The following is a 14512-nucleotide window of genomic DNA, read 5'->3' as shown; positions in this document are numbered from 1 at the left end:
AAAAGAAACCTCAAATTACAGACTTAATTGTATTCTGTTAGTCCCATACCACATAGCTAGGGACTAAAAATAAGGTCTGTCTTAGAATATAGCTATTTTTGCTTGGACTATGTGGAGTAGGGGCTCGCTGTTATACATGCCAAATTACACTATAACTTGAATAGTTATTATTAGGACAGTCCTCTTTACTTCAAAGCAGTCACTTGTTTTCCGGCGCTTTAACGCCAAACACCAGAAAACGAAGGTGAAGTCCCTCAACTTCGCCGCTTAAGCTGCGGCATTCAGAGCGACGGTCCTGAGGGCGGCGCGGCAGGGACGGCCCATGTACGAACAGCCTCGGGGCCGCTTGCGGGAGCGGGCCGAGCGCGCGGGCTGCCTCGCGCTCTGTGACACGCGGCAAGCGCGCGCGGGCGTGAGCGAGCGAGCGAAGGCCGCGTGCCCAGCGCGCTGCGGCGGGCGCGAGGGCGGGCGCAGCCCCAGCGCCAGCAGCTCCGCAGCGCCCCTCGGCAGAGACGGGCCGTCTCGCGGCCCCTCGTCGCTGCTCGACCGGTTGGGCCATCCCTACGGTAGCGCCCTAGCCGCTCGGGCAGCGCTGGGTTTGAACCACAGGCTACGGGCCCGTGCTTCCTARGTGCGGCGGAGGTGCTGGGTACCTTTGTCAGACACTAAGCCTTTGCACTGTGGCACTTAATTCACCGTCTGGTACGACGGTGTGATTCATCTGTTCTAGTGGCTGCAAAATTGCATCTCACGTGGTTGCTAAGCTCTTCTTGGTACTCTTAGACTGACTGGGCTCTTCAGGGTCAATCTGCAGCTCTGCGTTGCTAGCTGACTTGCATACTAAGCAGCAGTGTTACCAGAGATAAAATCTGAATGTGAAATTCATAATTTGTGACAGACAGGACAGACTATATAACAGAAATGCAACTGTGTAGTCTCTGATATTATGTAATCAATTCAGGAGATAAATCATTCCCAATTTTTTTATGCATTAGAAAAACTAAGTATCAAACTAAATACCAAGTCACTGTCAGATCCATCAATCTCGGTAAGTGGTTTTGGGCCAGAAGAGCTATTCCAGAATCCCACAGTGTGGAAAAAACTGGAGATTACCTCATGTCAAATTTGGGACTAAAATACAAATACGATAAATGCAGTTAGAAAAACTGCTGCACTTCCTCTTAGTAAAAAATCAAGTTCCCCTCCCATATACTCCATGATATCACAYAAATGAAAATAGCTGAAATCACATATTCATCCATAATGGTAACATCCCAGCTGGTGCTGATGATACATTTATCTGTTTCTTTTTAATAGTCAGTGGATTTATTTGAAAGAAACTGCTCACATAAAACATGTTGATAATGAAGGCGGCCAGGATGGTTAACATAAGATTACGGGGCCCAGTAGCAAAGTATAGCATGAGATAATATCATTGATACAAATCACAGAAATGGAGGTACTGAAACACCTTATATGCACCACTGCCAGCCAAAGGGTGCAAGTGATCACCCACAGTGGACCACAGATGTCAGAGAGCATTACATTTGGATAGACCTTGTGCTTGCACCTGTTCTGGATCATCTGTGTAGTTTTAGATTGAGGAGAGTGTTTTATGGCATGTGGGTTGTCATATTGCTAATGCCTGTAAGACAATATAAATCCCTCGGCAGGAGCATATGTCATTTCTTCTTAGTCACTGCCAATGTCAGAGGCACTCTTAGAACAGGGTGTTGTTTTTTCTGGCAAGTAATCTCAGGTTTTGCATGGCATTTGGCACACACTAGCACTGACTTCTTGGGTATTTTCACTGTGCGCAAATCAACAAAATGAAGCTTTCTTTAAAATGAAGTGCATTTTTAAATAGCATCACCTTCACTATACYAATCCAGCCCTGAGTTCTCATCTGTGCACTTATATCTACCAAACTCACGGTTGGTACTGTCTTCAGTGGCCACATGGATCTAGATTTTTTTTTCCTTTTAACTCTCTGCCAGAACCCTGAAATTAAGTAAAGTCAAGGAGATTCCAAAGAAGGTAGAAACTCAAAATAATGTCTAGTACAGGGCCAATGAAGAACTGGCATATGACATCCCTTTTGCATCTTGACCCCCTCATTCTGTCTTATTATCACCTGAAGAAGATTACTGTCTGTACGTCTGGGGGKCCCTTATTAGCACAGTATGTATTTTTATGCCCATTCCTTCTCTTTCTATCATTTTCCTCCAATCYTGATGATTCTAATATACATGAGAACGTACATTGCCACCAGCCCTGCTGGCAGGATGAGTGGCTATTGCCTGGGAACCCCTGTAACTTTAAGCAGCTTTATGAAGCATGTTTACAGAAATCTTACAGCACRGCACAATGTGTTATCTGATGTGGATGTCTTCACATATCAACACCGATCTTTAGATTTAGACTTGATCTAAATTCATTTGGATTATGATCTATCAAAGTGTTTTAATTTGTTTTGCACAGCATAAACATTACCAAAGGGAAAAAAAAAAAAAGTTCTTGCAAGAATAGATCAAAGCCTTACCACTAATATGAGCCTCAAAGGTTGCGGCACTACCCTCCAGTGCCACAACACTTTGTAAAGGCTGCGTAAACGTTGGTGCTTTTGTCGCCATCTTTACAGGCACTCTGAAAGCAACAAAAACATAATTAGATATCAATAGTCAATCTCTTTAAAATTGTTACAATACACACATCTTTCTTACTAGACTTTAGGAATATTTCTAATTACTCATAATAATTCAGTCTTCTCAGCTTTAAATCACATTGGCCTGGTGAGATGTGAGCAATGCAGATTTTGACAAAGCTGTGTAGCAACTTACTCTCTTACACCACTGAGTTGCATGCAAAACCGCTATATTTAGTGAAGCTTTAATTTGGCATCACAAGTATGCAGCAGGAGATGAAGTTCTGCTGCTGATATTTTCCCTGAGTCATTGCATGACCTTGTGCAGGTCATCTAGCCTCTACTTCTCCATTAATCTCCTTTGTCTAAAGAGAAAATAATCTCCATGTAAAAGTTCCTTGAAATGAATTGAGAACGTTTTGGTAGTACAAAACATTTGCAGCCTTCAGAGGGAAGGCAAGTAGTTYGCTGAGTAGCAAATTAAATGAAATGTGAACATCCACCATCCATCTGGCTTTTAATAATTAAAAAATTGCTGGGAGGCTTCCTTTTAAAGGCAATCTAAGTAGTGAATTTTATGCAACAGCATAGTGGCATTAAAGAYGCATATAAAATTCAACTGTTTCTTAGAGAGTATCTCAGTGGAATTTTGAATATGAAGAGGCAGCCACCTTTGAAATGTGAGCTAGGGTATAAGGTAGCCACTGACACTGATGGCTTGAACAACTGCAGATCCATGTGAAATCTGAAAGAAAAAAAGTTTGCCTTCTCTTCCTATGAAATGAGATCCTACTTTGAAACAACGCACTGCAATGAGAAAAGCTTCTATATCAGAACTATTTTTTATATTTTGCATGTATATAGYTATTTACTGACATTGAATTTAAAGGAATTAATTTGAAAGCTTTTARAACTTAGGTTGTATATCTCCTTAATAGAGTCACACACATTTTAAACTGAAGTCAAATTTTTTCTCATTAAAATAATTTCCCTTGTCRGTAGAGCATGTCTTTCCAAATAAGAATTAACCTCATAATCTTTCCAAATCAACCTCACTCATACATTTATTCTTGTTTACTTTGGCTTTTGTGTCTTATTTTGTGGCAGTCCCAGACCTAACTTTAAAATTAATGAGAAGATGAAGTTTCTTCACTTYGAGCCAGATTTATGCTACCTTCAAATGGGGTGAAAATTATTCACRATATGAGTTTTCTCGTTGAAATCAGTGCCTGGAATCTACATATAGAAAGTGATTAAGGGCGGAAATGGACATTGTATTGGGATTTTGAGCTGTTTTATATTGCMTTTACTGGTTATTTGGATAGTTGTTCCCGCTTGAAGGTGACATAGTCTTTTATCAGAATTTTCAGCTCTCAGAGGAGAAAAAAACATGCCCCAGTTAGAGAGAAATGACCAATATTTCATCACAACACAACATTTGTTTTCTGAAAGGAAGATGAAGACAAATATCTATTACATATAATTCACCAAGCTCTACTCCAGTTATAACTGAATGTTTTGAAGATCAGTTAAAATATGCAGAAATAATTTTATAATGTAAATAAGCATTATGAAAACTCATATAATTTCTGCCCTCCAAAACAGATTGGAAATCATTTAATTAAGTATAACTGTCACTGAGTTAAGGAAAAGTTTACATATCTCATTGTCTAGGCAAATTTCCATGATGGAGAACTGATCTTATAAGGCTTTTTGAATAATTAGGATTAAAAGGTATGCATCTGAAATGTCATGTTCCAAAAATAGCCTTCCCAGCTATGAATGACAGCAGACAAGTGTTCCAGAGCTGCAATGTAATTGATACCTTAGCAGTTGATTCCCTTAAAAAGTCATCAGTGCTTAGCTGATACCATATGCATTTTATCAGAGCTATTCTTGGAGCTTCTCAGTTTATCTCTCAGTAGCATAACCTTGAACACTCCCAAAAGAAAGGAGTTTTTAAGTCAAGCAGACATTTTCATGCATTTTTAAAACTTAATTTAAATAGTCTTTAACAGTAAATATCCCAGAAAAAAAATTTGCTGAATGTTATCAAAACTTACCCCCTAAAATTTAAGACACCAGTCTTACTAGGGGACTTTAATGCTCCTCGTCTTTACTTTGATACCCATATCCCATGCATGCAGATTTATATATTATAGCAAGATCATTAATGACTGACAAAATAGACTAGCAAAAGCATGTTACTAACCTGATTTCTCAAAGTGCCTGTAAGAGTGGGCTAAGCCCAACGAAAGCTCCTTGAACGACGTCCTTATCCAGAGTAAGATTTTTTTAGACAATCCCAGCATGAGAAATGTAGAGCCTCTAATCATAAAAACAAAACTACACAGTCTTGACAGTGTAGTTTTGTTTTTTTGCAATCCCTACACCCGAGGCGAGGCGGGGAATGCACGACTGCTCAGAAGTGCTAACATAGTTGTTTTACTTTATATACCCCAGCTCCGCTGACACATCTGCATCGTCACGTAGGAGCCAATTCTGATTGGTTTCCTAAAGGAAAGTATCTTGGGAGAGGGTATCCACTCCATGTAACTATACACCACTTGTTGGTTTGATTGACAAGTCTAATTTTGGAAGTACAAAAGAGATTCACTGAGGAAATGTGAATCTGTCCCAAAGACATGTTGGTTTATAATTCAGTTTGGTTTATAATGCCCAGTTTACAAGCCATTGCACATTTCCTAAGTCATAAGCATAAGAAGGCAAAAGTAAGAAAGAAGCGTTTTAGCACAGGGCATGGACAAGCCAGGAGTAGTCCTACCTATCAGCGAGATTCAGCCTTACTTTCGTGCATTCTAAAACAACCAAGAAGCTACCAAGTGCATCTGTCAATCACCAGGCTAAATAAGCAAACTGAGCTCAGACATGTGCCAGCACACTATTAAAATACATTGTTTAACTGATTTTTTTTCCATAATTACAAATTGTATTTGGTAACATACAGATTTGAGACCCTTCTTTGTTTTCCTCTACAATCTTTCTGTTGGCAGTTGGATGTTCCAAGTAGCTGAGCTTAACGAATAACCTCAGAAGTGCAGGGATATGGACTTTGTGAAAGTAAAGAAACACAAACAACTACTGCCATTGCTTGAAATGCAGATTTTTAAGTCTGATAGCTCTTTTCAAGGCCCTTAGAGGCCTTATGCAGACCAGAGAGTTAATCAGCCACAGATTAGCTTATTAGTTTGAGAGTTTTCACAGGCCCAGCTTCCCCAGCTAATTGTATTGCTAGATAAATTGCTTCAGAAACAGAGGTCACAAGTCAGAAGATAATTCTTATCTCTAACTGGAACTGGAGCTGTATCACCACAACCCCTCATCTGCCTGTTTTCCTTGCCAGCATCTTACTCAAACATCCTTTTCCTTTCCTATAACGTGGAAGGTGTATAGCTCTTATCATGCAAACCATTTAAGCACATAACTGTCTCATAAGACTACTAGTGCTTGAAGTCAAGTATGTGCTTAGGTGTTTTGGTAAACATAGGACTTCAGGCTGTTGCTCCCAAGATCCACACTGAAAAAGATCCCCTGGCTCTTTATGAATGCTATCCTTGTAGCACGTTTGTTCCTGCTAAGGGAAGGAGGAGCCCAAGAACTTCATAGCATCAATCCCATCCCTTGACCAAAAGGTTCCAGTAGGCACAGAATACCAAATGCAAGGGAAATTGCAGTTGGGAAAAGTGGTATAAAGTTCTCACAGAGGGTACTTAGAAAAGTAAACACAGACTGGAGTTTTGTAATATCAGGTCCACTTATCTTTGAAAGCAACCTGAAAAAAAGCTCCAGCAAGAGCTCCAGAAACCGCCTCAGTCAGAGAAGAACACCATGATCCTTTAGAGGTTGATTATACATGAGATACCTGAGAGAAACAAGAAATAACATATTGCTGTGGGTTCATAAAATAATTTCAGAAATTTGATTTGCCCTTTAACTTATCCATCCAGTAAAGTGTCAGCTTTAAGACCTCTCTTGTCATACAGCAGTAGCAGCAGAAGAAACTGGAATAGCCTCCTATGCTGCTACCGTCTGAACACTCAGAGAGGTTGAGAGTCAGAGTACGATGCCTCTTTCATAACATTTTGGTCCCAATGGATGTCAGAGAGCATAATTTCTCTACATAAAAGTTGGAGTGACAAAAAATGCAAAATTTCTCATTAGCGAGGATACTTCAGCTACAGTACATGTCCAAAGAAATTTATGTAAAAGATAGGTCAGAACTAATCCTAAATAGAGACTTGCTAGATTACTAGATGATAGTTTTTCTCTCTAGTTGAACACTTAAAATTCCAGTGAAAAAATAAAACTTGARAAATAACACAGGCTAATATCTGCAAATTTATCTAAATAAAACAGCTACTTTAATGATGATGACTAAGTAAAATAAAAAATGAAAATGCTCATGAAAATGTGATAATTTCTAAAGCACAAAAATACATAAATTGTCACTTCTGATGGTACAAAAAGGCTAGAAATTCAAATTCTTCTATTTCTATCAGAGAAAGGGTCAACTACAATTAACAAGAATACATTAAATAGATTAATAAAATTACAAGAAAAAATATTTTGCTGCATCTGAATATATAAACCAAATATTTTATATTTTATACAGTTCTGACCAACTCTACGTGCTTTAAGATAAGTGCCGCTCCATTATTTTTCTATAAGTTTTACATTTGCGTGTGATCACTGTTAAATCTATTTGCATACTAATAAAAGTCTATACCACCTCCGTTTTTTACTTTTGGCTGATTCAGAAATGAAATCAAGTGAAATCATGTGTCCTACATGCCTTCTGTTAACAGAATCAGCTCTGGTGTGATTTATGCATTTGTTTAATGTCACAACGTAGAATATCTGCAAAATAAACCAGAAGGATGACTTCTGTCTTAACACTGCATAGCAAAGACACCGCTGGTAAAAACCTGGCATTACATCTTTGCTCCAGGATCAAGCAGAAGTCAGATCAAGATAATGACAGAGAACATTTTTTGAGGTATACATACAATAAAGCGATTATTATTAAAACTTAAACATTTGCTTCAGTTTGTTATTAAGTGTAAACTATATTTGCCAATATTACTATAGTATATATATCATATTGCATAATAATAATAATAATGCATTTGAGAAATGCAACCTTTAACATAGTGAAACATTGTAGTATGGATCCCAGCAACCCCTTTGTATGTTCTACATATGTATGTTTGATTTGTTCTAATAATCCTATTGACCTTATGAGTGGAGCTGCACAGAAGAAAATTTAGTAGGCTCATGAGAAGATGCCTTGAAAAATTAAGATTTTAATAGTCAGAGAGAGTCATTATTTCTTAAATACTGAAGGTTTCACATTGTTGTTTAAGCAACATTTCAATTTATTTGTTTTTGAAGTGAGATTTTCTAATTTGTTTTTAAAAAAAATCTCAAACTTTCTTTTTCTTCATTATTTGCTGAACAGCAGTGTAGTGCTGTGTGCTGTAGCTGGACACCCAATGGCATACAAACCCTGCATTTCTTTGCTAGTCTCTTCATGTCTCTATACATGCTAACTGGTAAATTGAATGGCAAGAAGCAGTATCATCTGCTTTACTTCATTTCCCCTCACTCCTTTCATTCTTTGATCTTTTCTCTGCTGAGAGAATAACTTGTTATGAGCCTCCTGGATATATATTTCCTTCTATATTTTATTTCCATGTCACTCTGCCTGCCCAACCAAACATGCAGAACCAAGGAAGTCATGAAAAAAAATCACTTGGTCCCATTAGAAAGAACTTTTAAGCCATAAGATGTTGCCCTAAATCCTTAGAGACCTGACAAAACACAACCCAAAGAGAAATGTATTTAGATCTTATACCTTGCTATATTTCCAGTTTTCTGAAATCTACTTTCAAATGTTACAGTTTTTCAAACATTACAGAGGAAACAACTCTTGGTTTTTTATACCTTCTTTCCCTTACCCCCTCGCCCCTTCTACTTTCTTTAACCTTAGAAATAACTGAACAATTCCTCTCCTAATCTTCAAACCATTAAATCTTAGTCTGAAATCAAAGCATAAAAATTTCCACCACCCTCACGGCCTTCCCTCCTCCCACAAGCACTCTAAACAATACTTCGCAATGACACCTACAGCTCTTTAAAAACAGGCCCTGAACTGCATAACATTCACAAGAACAGCGCTTGTGGGCTGCAGTTGGCTTCTGAAAAGCTGCAGCATTTTCAGATGTTCACAACTCTTAGACGAGCTATCACTGCAGATTATGTGACCTCTATTAATCATTTTCAATGGAAACTAAAACTTCTTTACAGAAAATTGTTATACTCATTACCAAAGAAGGCACTGTTAGTTGCTGTAGCACAAAAAATAACAGAGAGCAGTTTTTGAAACTACTGTAGCTACTTCACAGGTGAGTTAACTCACTGGGAACTTGACCGGATTTATTTGGGTGCAGAATAGTTATCAGATTCTGTATTCACTAACTTCATGTTGGCAGTCATCATTCAAATCATGTCCTTGTAAACGTCCAAGGAGAACAGATAGGAATTTACAGACATTACTTTAAAGCTCATGTGTCCCAAACTTTCCTTATGTATCATTTCTTTATGTATCATCCCCCTACATTTACATATGCAGAACAAGGAAGGAATTAAAAAATACTTACTTGGAACCTCACCTTAAAAACTGTGGTCCAGTCAACAAAACCTAAGAACCTGAATAAGGAATATATTAAGTAAGTAATGTCCAGCTGGTCCATTTCCTTCCACAAAACAACAGGTTGAATCGTAATACCTAGGGCATATTTTAACATGGAGATAGTCCTCGGAATTTAATAAATACGTATACCCTGTCAAATTTCTAGGATCTTTTAGGAAATTTATGAGCACGTATGATTTATTAAAAGAACAGAAACCAGGCATCATGTTTTGTAACTGATCCATTCCTTGGGATCATTTGGAGCAAAAGATGTGCTCCTTGTTGGCAAAAGAGGGTTACTGCATTTTTGGTTACCTGTTTATAAACAGAATTTTCTACTATTTTGTAACAAGACCGTAAGTAAGAACATATATGCAATTTTCTGTTTTGCCTCATCTATTATTTAGCAAAAAATGAACATTTTTAAATTTTTAAATGAAGTTGTGATACATAAACCAAGGGGGGGAAAAGCACATCTCAAATACAAAATCTCAAGTTGTGCTCGCTGGCTGACAAGCAAGAGAAAAAGGACGAAGAGCCCAACTCCCTAACCATGCTTGCTGAGGAATCAGGAGCAGCAGGCACTGAGTTCTACGATTTCATTTCTGCAGAATGGCTTTTAATAAAGGTAATTTTATATGCCATGCTTATGGAGTCCAGTTGATAAAAGAACATCCATTTTCATTTTTGATCATTTTTTGAGGTGTCTGATTCTACTTTACCAGTCTTCAGAAAGTGAATACAATTTAAAAAAACAGTATTTTCTCTTAAATCTTTAAACAAAATAGGCAAAAGGCACTCAGCTAATAGAAATGTAATCATGTGGGATCCACAGGACATTTGATATTTGTCTCCATTCCATTTTGGAAAAAAACTGTGAGATGCAGGGTAAGCAAGCAGAGCGAGCACCCCAGTCCCGGCTGCTATATTTGTGTGCATGCATAAACAGCCTTGTGACTCTTCTGTGGGCAGGATGCCGCTGACTGCCGTACCGTCAAGCAACTGATTTATGTGATCAGGGGAAGACATGTACATCATATTTCTTTCAGCTCATTTCCTCTCTAGGTCTGCAGTTTAATTTAGAGAGAAATGCGAGTTTCTATCCGTCTGCCCACATTTTCTTGGAGACAGGTTTTCATGGTTTAGTACTAAGATTGAGACAACTCTCAAAATATTATTGCAGGCTATTTTGCACAGGTGAAATTTACCTGGATGAATCATGAAGATGCTGTACTGCTTTTGCCCCTGTCTGCTCTGTTAGAAGTTTGAATGGATTCCTGTGTTATATAGACCAATATAGGCCTAACATAATACAATGTTTACATAAAGAATGCCAAAATGTTATAAAACAGGCAGCTGGAGAAAACACGTATGCATCTGTTGTGTTGGCCAAGCCATATGCAATGTACTGAAATAGATGCCTGAGTAGCATGAATCATTTGTTGGAAAGGACTTTCAAGACTACAATTACAAGGCCGAGCTGAGGAATAGTTATTCCCAAGTCTACCTGCAGGCTCTGTTGGTTATGATGCCCATCAAACTGCTAGTCAGTCTGGAGCGTTTCTGAACTATTTTTTCCAGTGCTGCAAATGGATACTCTTCCAAATGTCCTGCTTTAGAGACAGAGAAAAAAAAATCATCTTGCTAACAATCTGCCCAACAATCCAAAAATTTCAACTTTAGCTTAACTTTTCTCTAGACTCTGAATGACTGCTGTAGGTCTTGACAAATCATATAGGTGGGGAATCCTTGGCTAAACTGATACCGTGGTTTGAAACTAGCTTGSTTATCATTTCATAGACCAATCCTTTGGACTATATGACATGCATCAACTGGAAACGGACTGCTGTGTCACAGTACTCCAAGCCTGAAAACAGAGCAGTAGAGAAGATTTTACACAGCCTTAAACAGTTCCTCTTACCTGGAGATGTTTTTGGTAGTAAGCATGCATTAGACAAGGCTGGTTATTACTATTAATCACCCCTTTCAATGCCCAGTCTCCTGGAAGTCTCAAAGCTGCTAGAAATATGGTAACCAACAGAGTATTTAACACGCGGGATAATTCTATTTTTACAAAATCATTTTCTGTCAAGTCCCCATTCTGGAAGCCAGGTTTATGTCYGAGTTCTCTGTATATATTAGGGGGAAGAACCCCAAAGTCTAACTAAAAGAAGGAAGTGGAAGAAAGAAGATTGCCTCTCCCCTCACTAGTGCTTGTATTTCACTCTTCATATTCCCTTTCAATTGCATTTATGGAATTAATAAAAGAATAAAACAGCAGGTACTGGTGAGCCAAGAAGATTGTAATTTTAAGGGGTAATCAGATGCTACTGTCTCTCTTTTTCTGTCGTCTTACTCTGTTACAGTTTTCCACAACCCAGAATAAAACCATAAGAAGTTAGAAATCACTCTCTAACAAATGCTGTGCACAGGTGAATTTTATTAACGATATACTTATAGAGAAACCCAGTACAAATTTTAACCTAAATACAAGTTGAATGGTGCTCAGAGATTCCCGTTCTCCTGACTCATGGCCACCACGCTCTAAGGAGCGTAGCAAACCGAGCACCCTCGTGAACCAGGTATCTTGTAGTTCAGTCTTTCTTCTGATCCTCTGCAGCAGCCAGGGGAACAGGGTCACAGTCCAAGCTGTAGATAACCTCTTCTGGCCTCGCAAGTTCAATATACACACCCTGAAGCCAGAGATTCTCCTTAAACCTGTTAAAAAAGGGTCAGTTATCATCACCTCCATTTTAACTAGCGGTAGCTGTAGCATTCCCTTTTGTAAGCAGCACTCTGGTGGTTGACATAGGTTGTTGTCTATATTTGTGAGGTGTTAAGAGATTAGAGATCAAATACATAGTAATTCCAGGCAGCACATAAATTAGCCAAAATCTGTTTTACTGATAACTAATAACTAGCAGCTACTTTATGTACAAAAAACAAAAGAGAGATGAAAAATAATAAGGCAAAATTGAACCTCTCTGTACAATCTGTTTTACTCATATTGACAGATATGTTATCTGTTTGCCCTAAGTAAAATTAACATTTGATTTTTTTTGCCTTGGAATACCTGACATCTCCCAGTGATACAAAAAGCACAGAACAAAACATGAGTGAGAGTGTAAACATAGCCTTTAATGAAATGAGAACAGCTTTTGAATCAACATATGCAACAACTTTCCTTTCCTTTTACAAGTTGTTCAATATCTAGGCACACAACTGTACCTGAGAAAAGAAGAAAAAACCCACCATTCTAGCTCTTTCTTCTATAGAATTCACTTTACATGAAAAGCTCAGAAAACATTCAAGCATTTTTCAGGTTATAATTTTTTATGTGAACAGTGTAAATCTAACATTTTAAGCAGACATTGACAGACCAGGAATCCCACAGATTTGCAGCTATTTTCCCAGGTCACATTAATCATTACTTCTTTAAAGGCAGGAGAGTCATGAAGCCTCTTTCCCAATACATTCCTCCAAACACCTTCCATGAAGGAAGCTAGTTTATTTTGTCGTTATGAAACCAGATTTTCACTGTAAAACAGTCTCACTATTTTGACAAACATGTAATAAGCATTACTAGCAGAATTGTTCACTTTTGTTGAACTATATCACTATTACTCAAGTAAAGTTTTGATACACCTAAACGTTTTTCAGAAGTGTTTCATGAAATTTTCTATATTTAAACATTCACTTCAATTGGAATAAAAGTAAACAAGCAAAGGCAAGAAAGCAGTAGAGCAGTATTTTCACCACAGGAAAGCTATTTTGGTTCTCTCAGCTCTTCTTGTGGAACGTGTTTCCTTAGCAGGAACCACCATTTCTGTGTCACAACTGTGGTCGCCAACCCACCTGCAGATCCTGCCCTTCCAAGCCTTCTTGCCCAGCCAGTTCGAGTCTTCCACTCCAGGTTTCTTTGTCATCCCTGGCTTACCTCTTCTAATCTGACATTTCAAAGTCAACAGTGAACTGATAACTGTCACAGGATATAAGAACTTTTTTGCTCCGAACACACTGCTCAAAAGATTTTAGCAGCATAAACTACAGTGGGATATAAGAGCCTGAATTCAAAAGGTAAAATTTACCTTGCAAAATTTACATTATTTGTGCAAGTCACCAAAACAACTACTGTCTTCATATATCACACTAAATTTCTCAAGTTGCACCATGAGGAATTTTGTCATCCTTAATGAATTAAGGGTTAATGACTGTTCTGTGCTATTAGGATTGCTACTACTACTTCTTAAGATGCTTACCTAATAGAAAAGTTTGATTACATATTCTATTACTGCTTGAGACTTCATGCCCTAGTGGTATTTCTTCTTRGCATTCAAACTCAGTCTGTTGTTTCATTATGAAAATTTTCCTTTTGTTTATTAAGGATTCAAAATATTAAAAATATTAGCTGTCTTCTACGTGGCACAGCTGTCAAATAACTCTTTTATCAAGAAAACCTCACAATTTTACTATGAAGATCTCATTTTATTTGCTGATGTCATATTTTTAAAATTAAGTCATCATGAATATGGCATTATTTTGCAGACAAAYAATCTTTTAGTGTTTGCCTGCAAAAATAGTCAAAGGCCACTTGTGTAACAGGATAACTTACAGATCCAGTATGTTGTTAAGATGGTGATCTTTCTGGAATAAGAAATCACAGACTATTGGAGTTTTCTGTGTGTTTCTTTTAGCATTTGTTAAATGTTAGCGATATTGAATAATATACTGTGGTAATAAAAGAGAATTTGTATATATGATATCAACCGCCCTAACTTAAGCATTGACACTATATATATATAAGCAGTACTGTGCTCCTGCAAAAAAAAAAAAAAAAAAAAAAAAAACATGGCAAATTTAAATAAGGAAGCTAGACATGGCAGATACCTTTCTCCCTTAGAAAGCAAATGGATTGATCTATTTTCATTGAATCATTTTTTCAAAGTAACCTATGATGCAGAAGATAGTTGTAGGATTCAGTGCATGAGTAGCACAAAAAGTTAGCAAACCCGTTTGAGACAGGCTAGCTAACAGTGTATTCCTATGCCACAACCAAAGTTCATCTGCACATCATAAGAAAAATACGTAGTTGTATCCATTTGAACTTCTGGAATACTTTGTGCCTTTATGCTGTTCAGTCTTAGTTTAGCATCTAG

At 37.7% G+C, this 14512-nt stretch overlaps 2 protein-coding genes across 4 annotated transcripts in view; both read right to left on the bottom strand.

Moving 5' to 3' along the window:
- The window catches only part of LOC146600541 (titin-like), a 242582-nt gene extending 237531 nt beyond the window's left edge, over nucleotides 1-5051 (bottom strand). The window contains exons 1-2 of the mRNA XM_085321165.1: nucleotides 4857-5051; nucleotides 2543-2646 (exon numbers count right to left, since the gene is read on the bottom strand). Coding sequence (XP_085177291.1) covers nucleotides 2543-2633 — 91 coding nt within the window. The 5' untranslated portion in view covers nucleotides 2634-2646; nucleotides 4857-5051. The remainder of the gene's footprint in view (nucleotides 1-2542; nucleotides 2647-4856) is intronic.
- A 6725-nt stretch (nucleotides 5052-11776) lies between these two features.
- The window catches only part of CCDC141 (coiled-coil domain containing 141), an 89962-nt gene continuing 87226 nt past the window's right edge, over nucleotides 11777-14512 (bottom strand). For 2 of the 3 annotated variants that reach the window (XM_085322109.1, XM_085322101.1), the window contains exon 31: nucleotides 11777-12074. In XM_085322109.1, coding sequence (XP_085178235.1) covers nucleotides 11951-12074 — 124 coding nt within the window. In that variant the 3' untranslated portion in view covers nucleotides 11777-11950. Of the gene's footprint in view, nucleotides 12075-14207; nucleotides 14509-14512 lie in introns of those variants that run through there. The other variant, XM_085322116.1, reaches the window with a different exon arrangement.

This window comes from Rhea americana, unplaced genomic scaffold (assembly GCF_003343005.1).
Source record: "Rhea americana isolate MKP2758 unplaced genomic scaffold, rheAme1 scaffold_12, whole genome shotgun sequence".
In the NCBI taxonomy this organism is placed as follows: domain Eukaryota; kingdom Metazoa; phylum Chordata; class Aves; order Rheiformes; family Rheidae; genus Rhea; species Rhea americana.
Note: the sequence above shows the minus strand (reverse complement) of the source record. Positions and strands in the feature narration are given on the sequence as shown.